Source organism: Apostichopus japonicus, chromosome 3 (genome assembly GCF_037975245.1).
Source record: "Apostichopus japonicus isolate 1M-3 chromosome 3, ASM3797524v1, whole genome shotgun sequence".
Classification (NCBI taxonomy): domain Eukaryota; kingdom Metazoa; phylum Echinodermata; class Holothuroidea; order Aspidochirotida; family Stichopodidae; genus Apostichopus; species Apostichopus japonicus.
This window is the reverse complement of record NC_092563.1, coordinates 25,613,530-25,634,314: the sequence shown is the minus strand read 5'-3', so window position 1 is coordinate 25,634,314 and position 20,785 is coordinate 25,613,530. Positions and strand designations below refer to the sequence as shown.

General features: G+C 38.7%; 1 protein-coding gene across 5 annotated transcripts; it reads right to left on the bottom strand.

The window, feature by feature from the left end:
- Nucleotides 1-824: 824 nt before the first annotated feature.
- LOC139965615 (uncharacterized) lies at nt 825-20,681 on the bottom strand. Of its 5 annotated transcripts, none has more exons than XM_071968159.1 (3): nt 20,538-20,681; nt 9,237-9,373; nt 825-6,839 (listed from the first exon to the last, which is right to left on the bottom strand). In XM_071968159.1, the coding sequence occupies exons 2-3, from the start codon at nt 9,346-9,348 to the stop codon at nt 4,405-4,407; spliced, it is 2,547 nt and encodes an 848-aa protein (XP_071824260.1). In that variant the 5' UTR covers nt 9,349-9,373; nt 20,538-20,681; the 3' UTR covers nt 825-4,404. The 5 variants fall into 5 exon arrangements, with proteins under 5 accessions (XP_071824260.1, XP_071824259.1, XP_071824264.1 ...); XM_071968158.1 differs by lacking the exon at nt 20,538-20,681 and adding an exon at nt 20,271-20,426; XM_071968163.1 differs by lacking the exon at nt 20,538-20,681 and adding an exon at nt 20,271-20,426 and having other exon boundaries at nt 825-6,836.
- Nucleotides 20,682-20,785: the final 104 nt, after the last annotated feature.

Genomic DNA, 20,785 nt, shown 5'->3' with positions numbered 1-20,785 from the left:
CCCACCTGTCCTGTTGAATTCATGGACTTTCCAATCAGTGGTGTCGGCAAACATTTCAATCTTAGGGGGACAGAATGTTTATTTGTGAATGCCATCCTGGGGGAGGGGTCGAAGGGAGGGGGTATCCCTGAGAAATTTTTGATTAATGAAGGGTCCTTAGATGCAATCTGGTGCTATATTTTGCAACATGAAGTAACTTTATGTTCAAGAATTTTCGGGATAGTCTGTCCGATATTTGTTTTTAATTGGACAGACTAAAAGGTTATACACAAAATGGAAATTAACCCTTTTGCTTTGATGTTTATTCGAGTGTTGAAAATTGAAATTCATGCCGGGTAGTAGTGAAGTTTAAGCAGTAGCAATTCAGGCGGGGGCTCTATGACCTTTTTAGTGAGAAAACAAGTGGTTATTGTGATAGTCGTTGGAAAGAAGTTTTACTGATGAACATAATACGTTTCCTCCTTTGTAAAAAAAGTTTTTGTTTGAGTATTTCTTTGTAACACTACAAATAGCACCCACCTGGGGGGGGGCACGATATTTTTTGGGGGAGGGCACCTGCCCCCAGAACACACCACTGTTTCCAATATGTTGACATCAGGATGTCCCCTCCCCCAAGAAAATATTACCTTTGATGGCCACACAATAATGAAAAGAGCAAATAACAATGTTAAAGGGGAAAGAAATGACCAAGAAAGTTAATTAGAATATCACTGTGTACAACAATGTACTCTATTCTATCTCTACCAATGGGAAGTTTCCACTGAAATGCTTTCTCCCAAAAATGTTCACAAGTTTTCATCATAAAAAGAGAGAGTGTACACAACTTTGCCTTCAGGCTGCTGTATTTTGATCACATTCCATCGTTACAATTGATAACACTTGGTTCTGTGATGACCTTCATATCTCAAATTAATCTTAGATAATTATTACTACAATGTGAGTATTACAATGACTTCATGCTGAAATTAATCCCATAGGCTTTTACCATAAGCTGTTGGATAGATAATCACAAAATAAGATTTAAACGGCTCTATTACTTTCATTTTATCAAATCCTGGAATTCAATTGCGCGATTGCAAAGATTCTTTTCTCAGTTTTTTTTTACAGAGAGAGAGAGAGGGTCCTGATAAAATAGAAGTGCTGTAATCAATTAAGATGGTGCTAGGCAGTTTACTCAGAAAGAGCTGTTGTTAGACATACAGGGAAATAGTGTGATGTAACACAGGCCACTGGACTGTTGTAACCAAGATGTTTGATTAAAACCTTGCTTCAGTTGGCATACTTCAATACAGAAATACAAATCTAAACATTTACCTTGAGCATGTAGCTAAAAGATTCAAACATATTTGATCATGACTTAGCTAGATCCTAACAAGGACTGTGTTAAATATATAGAGATGACATGAGTAAATACATCACTCATGATTTCTGTAATATGAGTGATTATTTAAACATAAATACCTCCACAACGCATTCACATACGTCATACAGTATATTCTATAATGCAATGTGTGGCTTACTTACAATCACACCATGCGCCAGGTAGATACACAGGTATGTGTTTTAAACAACTAGCAAAACCAATCATGGGTGCAACTTCATAACTCTATGAAGCATGTCTTATGAAGGTGAATAAGTGAGTCAAAACTTGACCTTGCTAGTGGCCAGAGATCCCAACAATTTCTGCCCAACTCCTGCACAAAGTCGGCTAGACTAGGCTTAGTGTGTAAGCTGTGTTTCGACAAGTAACAGGCTAGCAAATTTCAATCCTCTTTAACACAACTGTGTAAGCAATATTCATGGAGGGATGTAATACACCATTAATACCACCAACAGCTGTGTGTATTCCTGCAACCATTCTGTTTCATAAAATTTCAATTTCCACCAACCAACTCACTCCATTCCTTGAATCCCAACAGAAACATTGATGAACATAATGAAGGTGCCTCAATATCAACAATAATATGGGCTTATCTAAATATACAAAGATCAAAATGTTACATAAAATTGTTTGAACTCCTCAATCATAAAATACAATTTAACTGGCAAGGGGATCCTACACCAGGTAAGTTCTTTGATTTGTGCAGTATCAAAATAGCTACACACACACACCAAGATTCTACCCACAGTATAATTCATGCATGATTCATCCATGCTGTACTCCTCTGATCACCAAATTATAAATTTCAGCAAGTAGCTGAACTACACTACACACTGGGTACACATGCAGCATTCAGCTCTTCCACCGCTTCAGATGATTTAAACACACTGGCTTTTATTTGAATATCTCAGTGAAAGAAAAAATAATTATCTCTTAAAAGGTATTTTAGCTTGATTCTCTTTAATTACTATCATACTTGGTAGCAACATTCATTGAATTCATTCACTATGTAGAATGATGCAGTTTGGCAACAAGTTCCCAATACAAACAAAACACGCCCTGTAACTAAACATGCATTAGCGGGTTGTACAACTCGGATCCCTGCCATCAATTGAGAACACAGTACAACAAATGTAGCTTGTAATGATAGTGCTTTGCTCAAACTACTTTTATGGGACATAATACAAGACTTACACTTATCTTGAGAATCACCTTGCAAACATCTCCAGATGTGTTATTAGTAATAACTTAAACTTCCTGAGTAAACATTCATATACTGAAGAATATCCGGGTATGAAATCTTTGCTAGATTCCCCTTGAAACCAAAGTTCAAGAATTGTACTGCTAAGATGGGTTTCATATCCAACTGTGCAATTATGCTGATACACACATCTTTATAACCTGCCAACCCCCCCTACCAACCCCCCCCCCCCGGCAATTAAGAAAACATATTTATCATCCACATTTATTTTGTTCATAATTATGTTTTACATAAAGAACCCACTATGGTATGGAGTAACCAACCCTATTTGACAAACAATTTTTTAATTAATAAATGTATTAATTGATTTGGTATAAAATACATGAAGACTGTATTGTTAATAATATTCAAGTAAGAAGAAGACAATGTAGAAACAATGGAACTATTAATTACAACATTACAGCTCAACACAAGTTAATACATTTCTTTACACACTAGATATCAACTGACAAGTTCTTGGTTAATAGTCTCTTTGCAGCTATTCTTGCATAACGGTGGTGCACTTTAGCAGTTGTAATGTGCGTGAGATATTATCTTTGAGCTAAACCTGATAAGTTCAATATTTCAATTATTCTTGATTTTCATTTATGCTTTGTGGGATAAATAAATGAGATCAATGGCTGTCCAATAAATAAGCTAAATTGCTAAATAATATTGTCTTCAACTTAATTGTAAGTCTAGCTTGAACTGACCACGTAGACCAACCTACTTGTATTTTTCAAGTTACCAAGTCTCAACTATCTGCAGTCACAATACATAACTTGTTTTGATAACTTTAATTCTATCACTGGTTTACTTTATTATGCCAGATTCTGTGCCTGAATAATTATATGTCTGAAACTATACATCCTATCCCCACTAATATTCTCCATATCACAAAGTTTACTTACAGTGTTAAAGATATATTATTACTAATGTACTGAAGGCATGGAGACAACATCCTCTTCTGAACAATTGTTCTCTGAACAATGGTATGTGTTTATATCCTTGATTGCTTCCTCTGTTAACATGATCTACTCTGATGTTTATTGCTGAACAATGTTTATCTCATTTCAAGGAAGCATCATTTGAAATTGCTTTTATAGTCTTGAAAGATAACACAAAGATGAAAACACCCTTGTACTATAATTGACAGTATGTGCAATATCTTTTCCTTATATTTACAATCAACTATCTTTTTATGAAAACTTTGCATTTCATGGCTACATATTATTCAGAAAATACACGATGCCAGGATTGATAGCACAACCAGTTACTTCAGGAATAGCACGCTCTCCCAACTGAGTACTTATCACACTCAAACTATTTTAGTCCTTTGTTGTACATAAAGATGTACAGTATTTATTCACCCCAAACTAGGCTTATCACGTAATAAATTTGCATACTGTTGTACTGTTGTAAGATGACACAATATTTTATTTACTGCATATTGGGGAATCACAACCAACTGCAGTCAACCAACCCTAATAAAAAGCTGGGAAATGATTTCAAGAGAAATTAGCTTTGTAAAGGCAAATGTAAGGAAATTACAAATAAAAACTATAACAATTCATTACTTCTGTGTTGCAACATTGGTTAAAAATGGTAAACAGTAACATGAGAATCAGCCTACAATGTATGGTACAATTAAAGAATATAAATCACCTACCAGATGTTGAAACAGTACACTCTAGTGTATGTGTTAAATCGCACAGAGGTACAAATCCATTTTATGTACAGCTATTTGGTGTGGAATATGTATTGAATTAGCGAAATAGGCGATTCAATTATTGTCTTTTTGTTGGAGAATTCTGTCTGCATTGGCATCCATTTCTTGCAAGATTGTGACAGCTGTGACTTCATCTGTTGTCTCTCTAACACGCTGAACGGCTTGCACTAGACTCTGTGAAAATGGTAGGTGGCCTCCTTCTCCACTTCCGGTGGCTACTTGAACTTGACGAGACGTCGAAGGCAGAGAATCGGCCGCGACTGTCTGGTAGGCTGTCGCCATGGGGATGGTCCTGATTTCCACTGGGTCATCACGACCCACTGGGACATATCCTTGCTGTGTAGTAGCTACTGAAGTAGCTGCCACTATCTGCACTGGGGTAGCAACCACCTCTCCCTCTGGCCTTGGTTGACCTGTTACAGGAGCTCCATTACTGTAGTAGGAGTACTGAGCGGAACCATTTGCCTGGGGGACGGTGTGGATGGCTACTTCCTGGGGAGGTTGTGCAGGGGTCCCTTGACTGGGCAATCCACCATCCTTGTGGACGATATTTGTGACCACAAAGCTCACTTGGTGGGACCTCTCGTCGGGACCTTGAGCCAGACATCTCATCGCTTCGGCAAAACTTTGGCTCGCAGTCGCTGCTCCGCTTGAGGCTATTTCCAACTGTTGTGGTTCCACCTCCTGAGTCTGGCCTTGTGCTCCATTGTAGACAGGACCGATGACCAGATAATCTCCATTCCCTTGTGGAGTGGCCTGAAGCTGAAAGTGCTGCTGTTCTCCGTTCCTCCCATCTGAGGTTCCTGCAATGTTGCTTGTAGCTTGAGTGATCGCCTGATGGATGAGACCGGTCTGATCAATCACAAGCTCTGCCTCCTCCTGAGTCTCTTGGTCCTGTCCTTTACTCTTCTGGTTAGGGACGACCTTGGCCACGTCATTACCATCTTCCTGCATACCGTCGGTACCAACCAAGCTCTCGGCAAAGGCCTGTTCCACGATATTCTGAGGTGCAGTGTTGCTCATTGCTCCAGGCTGGAATATACCACAAACTCTAGACACATCCTGAAGTTTGATGTATTCGTTACCATGCTTCAGTCTGGTGTGGTGAACAAGGTCTTTGTAGCTGTTGGTGGTAAACTCACAGTCTTTACACATGTACATGTTCTTTCCAGCATGTTTCTTAGTGTTTCTCACATGCTTTCTCAGGTTCTCTTGGGCGTTACAACGATAATTGCAAAAAGGACACTTGTAGGGTTTCTCGCCGGTGTGCAAGCGTTTGTGCCTGACCAGATGCGCAGAGAAACGACTGGCATACTTGCAGCTTGGAAATGGACACACAAAGGGCTTTTCCTTAGTATGAATCCTCATGTGCTTGGTGAGAGCATAGGTATTGGAACCTTCATACCCACAGACTGAACACAGGTATGGCTTTTCTTTGGTGTGGGACCGGGTGTGTGCCACCAGTTCTGATTTGTAACAGAAGATGTATGTACATCCCTCAAAGTCACATTTGTACCGTCTACCATTCTGGTGCTGGGTGAAGATGTGATGCTGGAGGACCATCTTGGAGCAATAGGCAGCACCACACAGCTCACAAATGAGGTCCCTGGGACGGTCCTTGTGGGTCTCCATGTGGCGCGTCAGTACCGATCTTTTCACACTCTTGAAGGTGCAGAGGGTACACTTGAAGGGCTTGATGCCCAAGTGCCTCTTCATGTGAATGTTCAGATCGGCTCTACGCTTGGTCTTGAAGTCGCACTCATTGCAAGTGTAGGGTTTCTCCTCCATGTGTACCGTCATGTGAACTTTCAAGTGTGCCTCGATAGGGAACTCCTTGCTACAGATGTTACAGGAGTATTTGGTGGAATGTCCACTATCTTCCAGATGTTTACGAAGTGAAACCTTTGTAGGGAACGACATCCCACACTGTTGACAGACAGCTTTAGAGGAATGGACTCTGCTATGTGAACGTAATGCCCGGTCCAGGCAGAAAGTCTCTTCACAGATGTGGCATCTGAACTGCCGCTCGATGCCTTCCTCTCGTGCAACGTTTTCCTCGTGCATAGGGGTCTTTTCATGGGCTTTTTGTCTGTTTACGGTGGACGTTGAAAAGTTGCAAATTTCACAGTTAGTCCATGTTCTCTGTTTGCCAGGTGGTTTCCTTGGTTTCCTATCAACCTTTGTCATCTTTGACTGGGATGAAGTGATCGCCTTCTTTGATCCCCGTGGTCTGCCTCTCTTCGCAGGAGGTTTGTACTGAACCTCGTCCTCATCCTCAGATATCTGATCAGGATCAACAAACATTGCACGGACCCTGGGTGTCCTTTGCTTGCGCCTGGGTCTACCCCCTCTGGGTGGATTGGCTGGTGCTTCCTCTACTAAAGCTTCTGCTTGTACTGTGGCAGCAATGTCCTCTGTGTCATCTTCAGGTAGCTGCACGGTTATCTCTTCAGACTCCGCCTCTGATTTGCTCTCTTTGCTGCTAGCTGCTGAAGAAAGAATAGAGGGACTGAGCATGTATCCTAGACAATTTCTTCATAGAGTAATGTAGGCTGAGCATTTATCCTAGACAACTGAGCTAGGAAAATGTACTTAACTTAAATTATCATGTTTATAAGGTTTGTTTATAAGGCTTTACAGAGTGTGACCTTTGATAACCCAATGACCTTTGGCCACCAAAAACAATAAGGTTCTTGTACTCATTGTAGGGGAGCCACATGCAATCTATGAGAGCCAAGAAAGTCTCCTAATGGTAAATATTGTGTTTACAAGGATTAAAAGTGATGCCCCTTGGTCACCTTAAATGAACTCTGATCTACTGTACACCAAATTGGGTAAAAACTTTACACTACATGAGGCTATCCTACCAATCATATATGAGCTCCTTTGATGTTCAAGTTCTTGAGACACAGCGTTTTAAAGATTTTCACTTACCCTCTGTTGACCCCAAATGACCTTTGACCTCTACACAATACGATAATGGGGAAACCACATTCCAAATATGAGAACTGCAGGCGTTACCTTTCTTTGGTACAAATTACTGCTTTCCTATGATTGTGCTACATTTTCGGACAACCAAATTTGCTTTTCGGACAACCAAATTTGCTTTTCGGAGAACCAAAATGGGAGACCAAGTAATCCCAGGGACAACCAGAAAAAAACCTTAAGGATTTGCCCAGGATTGTTACAACTCTTTCATCATTCAACAAAATCATGCAACAAAACACCCCCCCCCCAAAAAACCCCCAGACATAGGCCTATACACACGGTCACCTCATTGTGCAGTAGCAAAGACAAAATGCGTACTACTTTTCTCCCACATTATATACAAATATTGTTTCTTCTTGGTCATTTATGAATGATCCTATGCCCACCCAACCCTAAAATGCATCTGAAATTGTTTTGAGTCAAGATGGTCACAAAAATTGTACGACCTACATGTACCAGCTATTAACTACCAACCGTATACCGAGTTTGGCTACAGTCCGACTTAGGGTTACGGAGTTATTGCAATGTAAAGATTTTATGTTTGACCCCATAACCTCATTAATATTCATAAGGTTTGCGCCAACAATGATAGGGCACACCTACTCACAAGAATACTTCTACACATCAAGTATGACAAATATCCATCACTCAATTGTTGAGTTATCACGGACCCAAGCAAGTGTCACAAACGCACACACACCTGTGGCACAGGTTCCTTTGCTTCCAGCAAGGAAGCAAAAAAAAAGGTTTTGTAAGAATCATGTCCAACCCCCCAACCCCCCTCGCCTCAACCTCCAATTTAAAATTGAATTATATATATTATATATATTTTATATACAACTATATTCAACCTTTCACTAAGTTTCAGGCAAACATCTCGCCCTGGGCTGAAAAAACTATGCATCATATTTACCAAGCCATGTAATATTCCTATACAAAGGAATTACCCCTATAATAATATAACAAGGATATTCATGTCGATATTCTGCGTATTTTTATAAGATCTAGCTATGAACTGCTCACACTAAAACAGAAACTTTTGTATCCCACAAAGCGATGCAAAGTTTCATTGTAACTTATATGATCTAATTTTTGTTGTATCTGGAGCAAGTTCCTTGAAGTTACACATTAATTTACACTACCACATTGAAATGGAAAATTCCACACAAAAATTTAACTTTCAAATTTTTTAGTCCGGTTAGTTCAATTATGTCATAGATGTACAATAAGAACAAGAATTTATAATGAAAGTCATAAAATCAGCCTAGTGTTTGATTCTTGACAGATTCTTAACAGGAAGCAGGATGTCCTTCTCCATACAGCAAACATTTCTGAGAGTTGCACCTCTTCATTTCCGGATAAATGTTATCATTACCATATTTTGCATGTATACTAGTTTTCATACTTTGTTCAAATTAATTTACACTTTGCCCTACAATGTACTAATATCAACAGGATTTGCAGTCACAATAGGTTCGTAATAACAGACATAGATATATCTAATGATGTTAGCTGTGTACATATTTTGAAGTCACGTTAGGTTAGTAATAACAGATATTGATATATCTAATGTTGCTAGCTGTGTATGCATACTTGTCACCGTTGAGGTAGGATATGCCAAAGTTATCAACTATGTGGCAACCTTCCTGTCTAAGAGACATTGACATTAAGTTAAGGGAAATAAAAGATATAGAAAGGATGTTACCATGTGTGGAATCTTGCACAACGTAAAACACACAGACCTGTATGCCAACCGTGTTGATGAATTAGAGGCTTCATCTGTATATATTTTTCACAAAGTGAAAATGAGCCATACACAAAATGGGGGGTCTTGCAGCCTTTAGGCCACCTTGTAGGAGGAATGAAAATGAATCAAACACATCATCACTTAAATTTACCTTGTGGTTTTGCATTGGCTGGACAACCATCTTTACGATGCTGTATGTATTGCTCAAGGCCCTGGATCTCTGTCTTGCACTTCATGCAATAATGGACATCGTCTTCCTCCATGATTGTCAATTGGCTGATTAATCACCTAGAGAACAAAGAGTGGAAGGAAAGATACATTTTGAGACCTTTAATGAGATGTACATAAATTATACAATATGACATCTGTGACTGAATTATGTTAGCGGAGTGATTTCTCAATAAATATTCCAAACATAGTGACACATACAGACGGATGCAAATTGTGCTAAAACTTGTTAACTTATAAAGGGTCCAACTTGAGGAAACTACGTACTGTAGCAAGATAAAAAGGTGCAATACTAGCGTCATGATAAAGTTCCTATTTGGACAATCCTTTCAAAATACATTACAATGCATGTACCTTCACAATGGACCTCTGAGGGACAGATTTTACCCTTTAAATCTGGCAATGCAGCAAGTTATTAAACTTGTGTTAAATGTATTTAAGAAAAAACTCTTTAAGAAAAAAGGAAAGAATTATGGGAAATTTCATGACTCAAAATAACAATTCAAATTATAATTGAGAATTGGGATTAGCAAACATGAAAACTGGATAGCACATTAACAATGTCCAGTAATGATGCTGAATCAATGGATTTTGTACCCATACTGTAACAACCTCTAGCAGAAAAGCACTACAGGTACTTTAGGATACTAAGTAATTTGGAATAATTCAATAAAACTTGACTCCACACATATAGCTCAAATTTCATATTGAAAGTGTCTTGCATTGTCTTAATTTGTATCGATAACCCACTTTCTGACTTCTTTCAAATCATATCAGCCAACAGTACAGTATGTGATGTCTGCAAAGTACTTAGCTGTTATGCAAATTAATGCATACAAAACTGATATCATGGCAAAGTCATCCAGTTTTTCTATAGTATTCCTCTGTATAGTCAAATTTACTAAGAATGGAAGCAACTTCATTGCCTATGATCTACCAGCTACTTTAAGCAGTTACTTGCATAATTTGCAATGTCAGCTTTTTCATCATCAAAATGTGTTCAAAGTGCAGTTGTGTCTTTATTGCATTATGCTGCTGCTGGTACAACAATGGAAGCTGTACAGCAACATAAAGGGCAATTTAGCATGACTGTACATATTCATAATGCAATTTGGTTACTCCACCAATGTTACACAGACCTGCCCAAAATGAAATTGCAACCTGTTGAACACACTATGCTGTCATGAAGCAAGTCCATGGCATTTGTATAGAGGGGGCTTATACTAGGCCTTATCACACTTCTCAACATTGCCCACTTTGATTTAGCTATCCTACACTGTAGTTTTCAGAATAGTATGAGCAATACGAGTACAAGGGTATTTTGACTCTGCACTAAAAACCACCTATTACTGTGACTAAAGGGGATGCCTCACAGACAGCATGGTATCGTTAACAGTAGACAAATTCTTTCTTTTGATCAATGTCTGATTATTTCATTTAGATGTATGATACTGTGACAAATGAAAAGATTGTTTCACTTTTCCTTTCAGCCATAATTCTTATCAGTCAGATGATGACAAAGTATACTGTAGATCTATTTAGTATATAATATGGTAAGAAAAATAGTATGCATCATGGACTAATTTCCACCTTGATATTTCATTAAATTTAGGCCTATAGATGTCTACCCATGCATTTCTCAAATATTTTTTTAATGAGAATTGGTCCAAATAGCTAACAACCAGCAGGACTCTAATACATGTGTCTCTCTCTCTCTCAATAGCTCTCTACCAATTCTAGTGCATTGATTCTTACTGTAGCATGATTTGCAACTACGTGAAATGGTTGTATCATTTGAAACAAAAAGCGGTTATGGTAATGTTCCTTCACACAAAGTTGCTATCCTCATACCTTTGACTTTCTATCCTGAACACTTCACCAAAAATTAGTTTGCTGACCATCTTATCAACTGAACACCCCTGTTTCTATATGGAAAATATTCTAACAAGTTTTCTTTTTGAAAGCTGTGTCAGAAATTAATATTGTCTAACACTACCTACAGGTAGTTACAGTAGTTTAATTTGATGTATATAATGGATTTCAAACATGCACTATGCAAAATTTCATATCTACTTTGTGAAGGTAGGGAAATTGCATGTGATTACAGAGCAGGCTAGTTCACTGTGAAAGAGCTGTCTGACAGTCATGCATCAGTTAATATAAATTATTTTCTATAAATCATACCGTACATGAAACTTGTGTAAATTATAACATATTTAACTGCATGATTTTGTTTCTTTTCCATTACTGTGGCTTGTTCGGGCTGTTTTCTTGTTTTTCTGAAATGAAAGTTTTCTATAGCTGGATTGCAAACATGTCAAAAATCTCAGTTCTACTTTGTGAAGGTACAGTAGGAAAATTGCATGTGATTACAGAGCAGGCTAGTTCAGCTGTCTGACAGTAATGCATCAATTAAGATAAAAGTTTTTTCTATAAATCATACTATACAAGAAACTTGTGTTAACTATAACATATCAACATACTATACTGCATAATTTTGTTTCCTTCCTTACTGAGGCATGTTCGGGCTGCTTTCTTGGTTTTTTCTGAAAGCAAAGTTTTCCGTTGCTTGTTTTGTTTTCATGACATCAAACACTCTAAAAGATCACTTCACTTGCATGGCTTCCTTTGTTCATAGAAAATCCCCGCTTGGAGCTTAGCCAATTTCATTTTCAACTAAGAACTTAACTAAAACTTAAATAAAAACTTCAGAACTTCAGGCCTAACATTGAACCTCATTAAGCCCACTAGGAAGTAGATAGCTCAGGTCAGCAGTATAGCTGTTGATTCAAATCGTAATATCTTATAAGAGAAAGTAACAAGCACATTTGAGTACAATTCTCAACTGGAATGTGAAGGTCTTAAGACAGTGCTGTTAGTGTGGTTAACATGAATGTAGCCGACATGGTTGCTCTAGCAAGTCAGTGTCTATGGATTTAGTGAGATTAATTCTCCAAAAGAAGTCTGTTCAATCACTTGGGCTGCATTGAAATTAAATCTTACGATTCAAATGCTGTGACATCATCAACTTGTCATTTCAACAAATTATTACTAGGGCCTTTACAGCTATTTCCCACTTACAAAAAAACCCTTCCTAGCAATAATAGTACACAATATTTCTATTACATCAATGTAGTGTCATTATTAAATATCAGGGGCGGATCCAGGGGGGGGGCCCGGGCCCCCCCTTTTTGAAAATCCTGATTTTTTTTTTTTTTTTTTTTTTTTTACCGCGTTCGAGGGAAAGTGCCCCATGCGTGATCAGTGGCGTAGCTACGGGGGGCCTGAAATTGCAGACATGAGATCCATATTTTCAGGCTAGGTACATGCTGCTTAGAATACTCGGGAAGTGCCGTTTCCGGCCATCTGGGGGGTTTGTAAAGCCAAAAATTTTCTTGTACGCTCCGCGCCAACCGATGATGGCGCTCCGCTTAGATAGTCTTACGTTCAGGCGCGGCTGGACCAGTCAGACCCCCCCCCCCTGTCACAAATCCTGCATCCGCCCCTGATATGTCATTGAATATTCCACAAAACAACTTTTTATGTCCACGAAACTGTCGAAACATGATTTTCACTATTGGTAGAGATATAAAATATTGGGAATTCTGAATTTCCTGCAAACATGCGGCTGTGCCTGTTCAATACTCACTACTGTATCGCCTTAAAAAATGATGAGTGGAAATAGTTTCTCCAGGACCGTATCGTATCGTGGGTATCGAGTGCGTCTGATATACGAACGTACGTAGTACGTACGTCTATGATGATATGCACTGTACTGTACTGATAAAAACATAGGTGAATTTCACTCCATTGGAGTGATCACTGAGCACATTCCGGTATAAGAGTGAATTTCCACTCCATTGGAGTAAATCTTAACTCCTAATAGAGTTATATTCACTCATATTAGGAGTGAGGGTTAACTCCAATAGAGTTAAATTTTACTCTTAATTTGAAGCGCGCCGAGTGATCACTCCAATGGAATGAAATCCACTCATTTGTTTTTAGAGTGTTGCTAGATATATGAAGAAGAAATTTACATACCAATACATGTTATCGGTCATCGATTGGCACAAAAAGCCAGATTCTGATGACAGCTGCCTCAAGAAACCCAATAAATGGCCTAATAAGCACCGAGCCATCAATGTGGACCATTACCGAAACATCGATGCGTGTTAGTCTTCCACCCCTTCCTCTAATGCTATTTAAGTCCACATGTGGGCATATCCTGCAAATCTACCGGTAGCCCACAGGGGTTTGAGTTGGGAGAAAGGCCTTGACAGCTTGAAACGACAAATGATGCCAACTTCCCTCAAGTTAAAAGTCTGGCTGAGTTGGCAAGGCCAGTCAGCATGAAAGAGAAAAAACTTTTTTTGCATTTCTGTCACCAAAGTTGCACATCTTTTTGGTTGCTATTTTGCCTCACAGGTGCCATCTCCTGCGATCTGGGGGGTGCTGAAATCTCAAATTTTCTCTGTACGCTCCGCGCCAACCAAGGTGGCGCTCCGCTTAGATAGTTAACTCCGCCCCCCCACAAGAAAGAACAGCCCCCCATGGCCCCCCCACTCAAAAAATCCTAGCTACGCCACTGTGCGTGTAATTTTTTGTAAAATAAATTTGCAAAAAGAGTACACCATCATTCTGATAAAGTGAAGGTGAGAGGGGCACTCTGACTGCATCAATAGTCTCCATCTGGAAGGGGGCATCCAAGATGAAATGGCCTGGAGTAGCCTGGTAACCAGAATGAAAACATTTCATGGTTCCTTGCTGCTGTTCATTAGTTCCATTCATAGGGAAATTTCTAACAAAGCCCTAATACAACAACAGTAATTTATGCTCACAAACTTTTGTTGCCAAAGTAATGCTAAGCCCTGATATCAATTGCAACACACATCAGTGTGTGAAGACTATCTACCATTATCATCATACCAAGTTTGACGAAATTCCGACTAGTAATAGTAGCCAAGTAATTGCAATTTGGAGTATTTCACGTTTGACTCCATGACCTCATTAATATTCATGAAATGAGCACCAACATCAACAGGGATAATCTACTTACTATGGGCCACCCACTCACCAAGTATGGTAATGATTGGTCATTCCCTTGTTGAGTTATTGTGCATACAAACTTTTCATAACGAAATAATGCTAGGCCCCCCCCTTATAAACATGCATTATATCAATTGCAACACACATCAGTGTGTGGAGACTATCTACCAATATCATCATACCAAGTTTGACGAAATTCCAATAAATAGTAGCTAAGTTATTGCAACTTGGGAGTTTTTCACGTTTGACCCGTGACCTCATTAATAATTTTTAACTTTGACCTCGTATAACTTCGCACACGAAGGTCACATTGGGGTCAACCTATTGACATTTATGATCAGAAGGCACCTTTGACATCTGAAAATAGCATCGAAACTGTAAAAATCCCCAAAACACGAAAAGGTCACCAGAGGTCAAATTGAGGTCAAGGGTCACCCAGATGCGGGTTGACAACTGGATTACATTGAAGCAACTCCCAACCTTAACGGACAGTTCGTTCTCAAGTTATCACAAAAATACTAGTTTTTTATCATTAATTGACCTTTGGTGACCTCGGATCACATGACCGTTAAGTTTGAAAATATTCCCCTATACCATTTGCAACTTGTCCCAAAATATCAACCGTGTCACACTTTGGAACTGAGAGTTATTGCATTAAATGTCTGAAAATTAACTTTGACCTCGTATAACTTCGCACACGAAGGTCACACGGGGGTCAACCCATTGACATTTATGATCAGAAGGTACCTTTGACATCTGAAAATAGCATCGAAACTGTAAAAATCCCCAAAACATGAAAAGGTCACCAGAGGTCAAATTGAGGTCAAGGGTCACCCAGATGTGGGTCGACAATTGGATTACACTGAAGCAACTCCCAACCCTAACGGACAATTCGTTCTCAAGTTATCGCAAAAATACTAGTTTTTTATCATTAATTGACCTTTGGTGACCTCGGATCACATGACCGTTAAGTTTGAAAATATTCCCCTATACCATTTGCAACTTGTCCCAAAATATCAACCATGTCACACCTTGGAACTGGGAATTATTGCACTAAATGTCTGAAAATTTACTTTGACCTCATAAAACTTCACACACAAAGGTCACCTGGGGTAAACCTATTGACATTTTTGATTGGTGAGACGTGAATATAGCATCAAAACTGTAAAAATTCAAACAATTTTTTTCTTTGCCCATTTTCTCACCGAAAATACTAGTTTTTTAACATTAATTGACCTTTGATGACCTCGGATCACATGACCGTTAAGTTTGAAAATATTCCTCTATACCATTTGCAACTTGTCCCAAAATATCAACCTTGTTACACCTTGGCCCTGGGAGTTATTGCATTAAATGTCTGAAAATTAACTTTGACCTTGTATAACTTTACACACAAAGGTCACCCGGGTGTCAACCCATTGACATTTTTGATCGGAAGGTACCTTTGATATCCAAATCTAGCATCAAAACCAAACATTTTCTTTTTCGCCCATTTTCTCCCAAACTAAGCACATTTTTTCTAATGTGACCTTTGACCTTTTGACCTTGGTTTCAAATGTAGTTTGATCTGCTGATTCCAAAAATCAACACGATAAGTCTGTACAGCCATCCTAACTCTGACCGAAAACTTTGACCCCATATAAGTTCGCACACAAAGGTCACACGGGGGTCAACCTATCGATATTTATGATCGGAAGGTACCTTTGACATCTGAAAATAGCATCGAAACTGTAAAAATCCCCAAAACATGAAAAGGTCACCAGAGGTCAAATTGAGGTCAAGGGTCACCCAGATGTGGGTCGACAATTGGATTACACTGAAGCAACTCCCAACCCTAACGGACAATTCGTTCTCAAGTTATCGCAAAAATACTAGTTTTTTAACATTAATTGACCTTTGGTGACCTCAGATCACATGACCGTTAAGTTTCAAAATATTGCCCTAACCAGTTCACAACTTGTCCCAAAATATCAACCTTGTCGCACATTGGCACTGGGAGTTATTGCAGTTTTAGTATTTTGGGTTTTTGGACCATAACTGACCTTTGGTGACCTTTGTGGGCACCAAAAACAATAGGGTTCATCTACTCACTATGGGCCACCCACCCACCAAGTTTGATCATGATCAGTCAATCCCTTGTTGAGTTATCGTGCATACAAGCTTAAGCGTCACACACACACACACACACACACACACGCCAACCTGAATACATAGGTTCCTTTGCTTTCAGCAAGGAACCAAAAAGTAGTTTGCATCACCACCTACTCCCCAAAGACGTAAATCCCAGCTCATTGCTCGAATTTGCAAATATATGCCCGGCAAACCATGAATACATGATTTATTGGAAATAAATTTTACTCCAAACTTTCACGAAAAGTAGCACCAGATTGCACCGAGGACCTCCATATTTTGTGAAATTTTCCCAAAGGGGAGGGGGGCACCCACTCCCCTTAGACCCCTCCCCCAGGACGACGATTAGGCATTTCCCATCTGGGCCCCCCCTTCGGCGAAATCCTGGATCCGCCACTGAATATGCACAATTGTGACTTACAACAGAGCATTACAGAAGTCAAGTCAAGTACAACCAACTAAATGAAGTGTGCTTTACACCAATAGATAATCAATAAGATTAAGAGGCACACTCACCTCTGCTTCAACCCATTTGCTCCTAATCTGTGATAAGACTGTGAATATGTTAACTTTCAGCATCGTGAGTGGATCGCAACAATACAGATCTTAATCAGTGTGAGGAATACGGAATGACAAAAATCTGTTTGCATTTGTAGACTTATATCCAAACCTGTTTTGGCAGCTGTGCAGTGTCTCTTTGGGGCTTGTTGTAAGTTTCAAGTGTTGTTTTTTCTTAACCTGTAAATCACATGATTTGGTGAAGTGCTGTTTTGTATTTATCAGGTTACCTATCATTCATATGAAAACCTCTTGACTATTCTTTGGAACAATTTGGGGATTGTTTGACCTTCAATAGGAATTTTTTTATACAATGGTTACATAAAGTTTGAAATCTGTTGACATGATATGAACTTTGACATTCAATGAAATTTGACAAGCAGAAAACAAAGTTGCATCAAGCAAGGCAGACCATCCAGTCGGGAACATCTTGTTTATAGAGTATATATGGTAGCATACAGGTGAATTGCCCCTATTAACACGAAAATACTAACTAGACAATGTCTGCACATAATCCAACCTGTCAAGCTTGAATTCCCAAAGTTACATTTCCTACTGCAAAACTGTCTTATTTTTGAAGTTATGGCCCATTATGGTTATTTTTTTTTATATCTGTTTTCTTTGAAGGTTGAAGCAATTACTGTTTTCATGTGCATACAGTACTGTAGTATTGCTCCATTGCAGGTTTGTCCCAGATATCCCAGTTCACCACCTATTTCCCAGTACCCCAATATCCCAATTTGGCACAACCCCCACCCCCATTTCCCAGTTTGTCCCTGATTTCCCAGTCCCCCTATTTCCCCACAATTTCCCTGTTCTCCCCCTATTTTCCAGTTTGCCCCCCAATTCTAGCAAATTACTCATGGTCACTAAGCTTAGACCTCTTCCCTACTAAGACCAAGATCAACTGGCAACAAATATTACATTTTACATATATCAATTGAGGGTAAGGAATGATACACCAATAGGGCAAAAAACACACCCATGGGTAAGTACTGTATCTACTTGGTATTGAAAGGATCTGCCTCCTGATATGCAATGGCTTATATGACTTTTTGCTGTTCCGCACTCTGATGAGCTTCCTCCCTCCAGATACAGCTCACTACTATATCCTACAAGCACATTATTAAAGGAGTGAGAACTCTAAAAAGAATGCTAAGACACTGAAATAAGATGAATAATTGCAATAAATACCACTTCCTTTTATCCAATCATCTATTCATGAACAAGCTATATTGCCATCCCAATGTGGCACCTTCACTGTAAATTTCACAAAAGTCAACCAGCAATTGTACTTGTGCAGGCTTTTTAAAATAAATAACACATGTATGCTTTCCCAGCTAAATTTTCACATATATGCTCTACCCACAAAAGTGGGTTGGGCTAAAAAAATCTGCGCCCACCCAGCACTTAAAAATTTGCCCTGGAATTTTTGGGGCTGAGATGGTCCCAAAGAAAGTAGCAGTTTATCCGTTTGCTTACAGTGCATTATACTGTATTGACATAGGAAGGATGATGGTTTAATTCCCTTTTTGTGCCATCTCCTTTTTGGGAAACACTGTCACAAACTTATTTAATGCAATAGATTATTGTAATTATTTCTATGGATAAAAAAGGCCCAATTGCACCAAAAGAACTGACAGTAAATACACTTCATTCATGCACTTAGAGAACGAACGTAAAAACAATATTCCTCTGCTAAATCTGTTAAAATGTTGTGGATTTCACGTTTGAAAACCCAAAATAGCTCCCAAAACTTACATCCATACAATAATAGAACAACCTGCAACTTGCTTACAAAGAACGTACCACAGCGAAACATTTAAGAGCAGAAATCGCAATCAGCTCTAACACTACGTCATTCTAACATGTTGTATTCCACACACAAACTGTTGAAAATTTCAAATTGCAAATCTGCCAAGTAGTCCTTTTTATAGAGAATGACATCGAACTACATAGGAAGCCAGAATAACAAGGAAATATTTGACTTGATGAAGTCTCCAATGAGTGGAATTATTTTTCAAAATGACAGAAAAATTAAGATGGAAGACATATGCTACTCACATCAAAATGCATACTGGTTATAAATACTTATAAGTTGAAAACTAAAAGTGCACGATCTGACTGGACAGGAAACTAAACATGTAATTTATTTTTCAAATTTTGTTTAAAAAAGATTTTCTGATTTTTGTTAAAATGACCCAAGATGATTTCCTTCATGTATTGTAGGGAAGAATAATTTTACATGAGTCGGTTAACATTACATTTTGTTATTTTTTTAATGTGGGAGTTATCACAAAAAAATGGTTTCCCATGAATTTTTTCACCATACCCTAAATGGGTTACCACAATAAAAAATCACGTAACCCGAGAAAAACTTACCATTACATCTGAAATCCTATGGCTTGCTATACCTACAGAGTACGGTACTTCATAGGTTAGTACTAGTAGTAATTGATTTTTGATTCCAAGAAAGGAAAGTCCTTTTAAACCCTTCCAACTTCAGCACAAAACATCCAAAGTTCACAAACACAAAAATAGACTAACAGCACTTGACACTAATGATACATTGTAAAATTCCAATTGCCTAAAAAATATACAGTTTCTCATCATTAAGATTCCATTGGCTATCCAATTTTGCCTTAAAATCATTCAATGAAGGTTGTAGAGCCTACAACCTCAGGAAGCGAGTTCCATCTATTAACAATAACAAAGTAAGAAAAATAGTTGAGACGTGTGTATGACTTGCAATGCTTCTAAGCAATCTTGTAGCTATGCCCTCTGGTTTGGCAGACTGATCTAAGGTAAACAATTTAAAACATACTCAATATTCTCCAAACCATGAACAATCCTGTATGTTTGAATTAGATCACCGAATAGGCTTAATTAATAATATACCATAAATTATGTTGGATAAAGAGTAGTGTCATGCACTGGCAAAGAATCTACGCATACCTAGGTTTACTCTACTGCATGGTCCTAAAGACAGGTGATCCCAGCATTGTGGTATAGTTGGTAGTCAAGTCTCCATAGACTACATGCTCAGCCTATCTATTTTGGCTAGGCCTGGGGCCTATAGCCTAACGATAGGCTTTTAGTTGACGGTAAAATTAATAACAACACTAGGCTAAGCCAAGTTAGCCAACTCCATACGATTGAAAATAAAACTCTCAAGATCCATCTTAAAAGTAGCATTAGTTTAACTGTTACTAACTGTTCATACTTGGCGAGAGTTACTGGAAATTTTCTGCATATACCCATCCAGTGCTATGTTCTTCAAGACGGAATCTGTTAGAGGTAATGTTTCGCCTACAGGCTTCCCGTTTTCAGGCCTTACCATAGATTTTGCTTCAAAGTACAAGTGCACAAAATGTATGGCGGTTACCCTACTCTGTAACGGCTGCGCGTTAGTAACTGTAAAACAACGTTTTACGATAAAAGATAACATCGTGTACACTCATTTTCAGACGATTATGGCATTATTTCTTACCCCTTTGCCGAATAAAAACTACCTCCAAGTACTTCTTAGGATACCAAAGATGAAGATACAGCAATAGTAGCTGACCAGACATGCAGGATTGTTTCAGAAATAGGCGACAGATTCGCAGGTGTTTCTTTCAAGTGAGCGGAGAGAGGAGGCTTCCATCACGTTATCGTATTAATTTGCATAAAAGAACTGATGACTATTCATAATGTACCACCTGACCTGATTAGTCACGTGATCGGCGCGAGCCGGTT

What these genes read in the sequence shown, in the direction of transcription:
- LOC139965615 (XM_071968159.1), bottom strand. Translation starts at nt 9,348, where the DNA reads ATGGAGGAAGACGATGTCCATTATTGCATGAAGTGCAAGACAGAGATC. An exon ending in AGCCAATGCAAAACCACAAG is followed by an intron (nt 6,840 to 9,236) that starts GTAAATTTAAGT and finishes TTCTTTCTTCAG; the next exon opens with CAGCTAGCAGCAAAGAGAGC.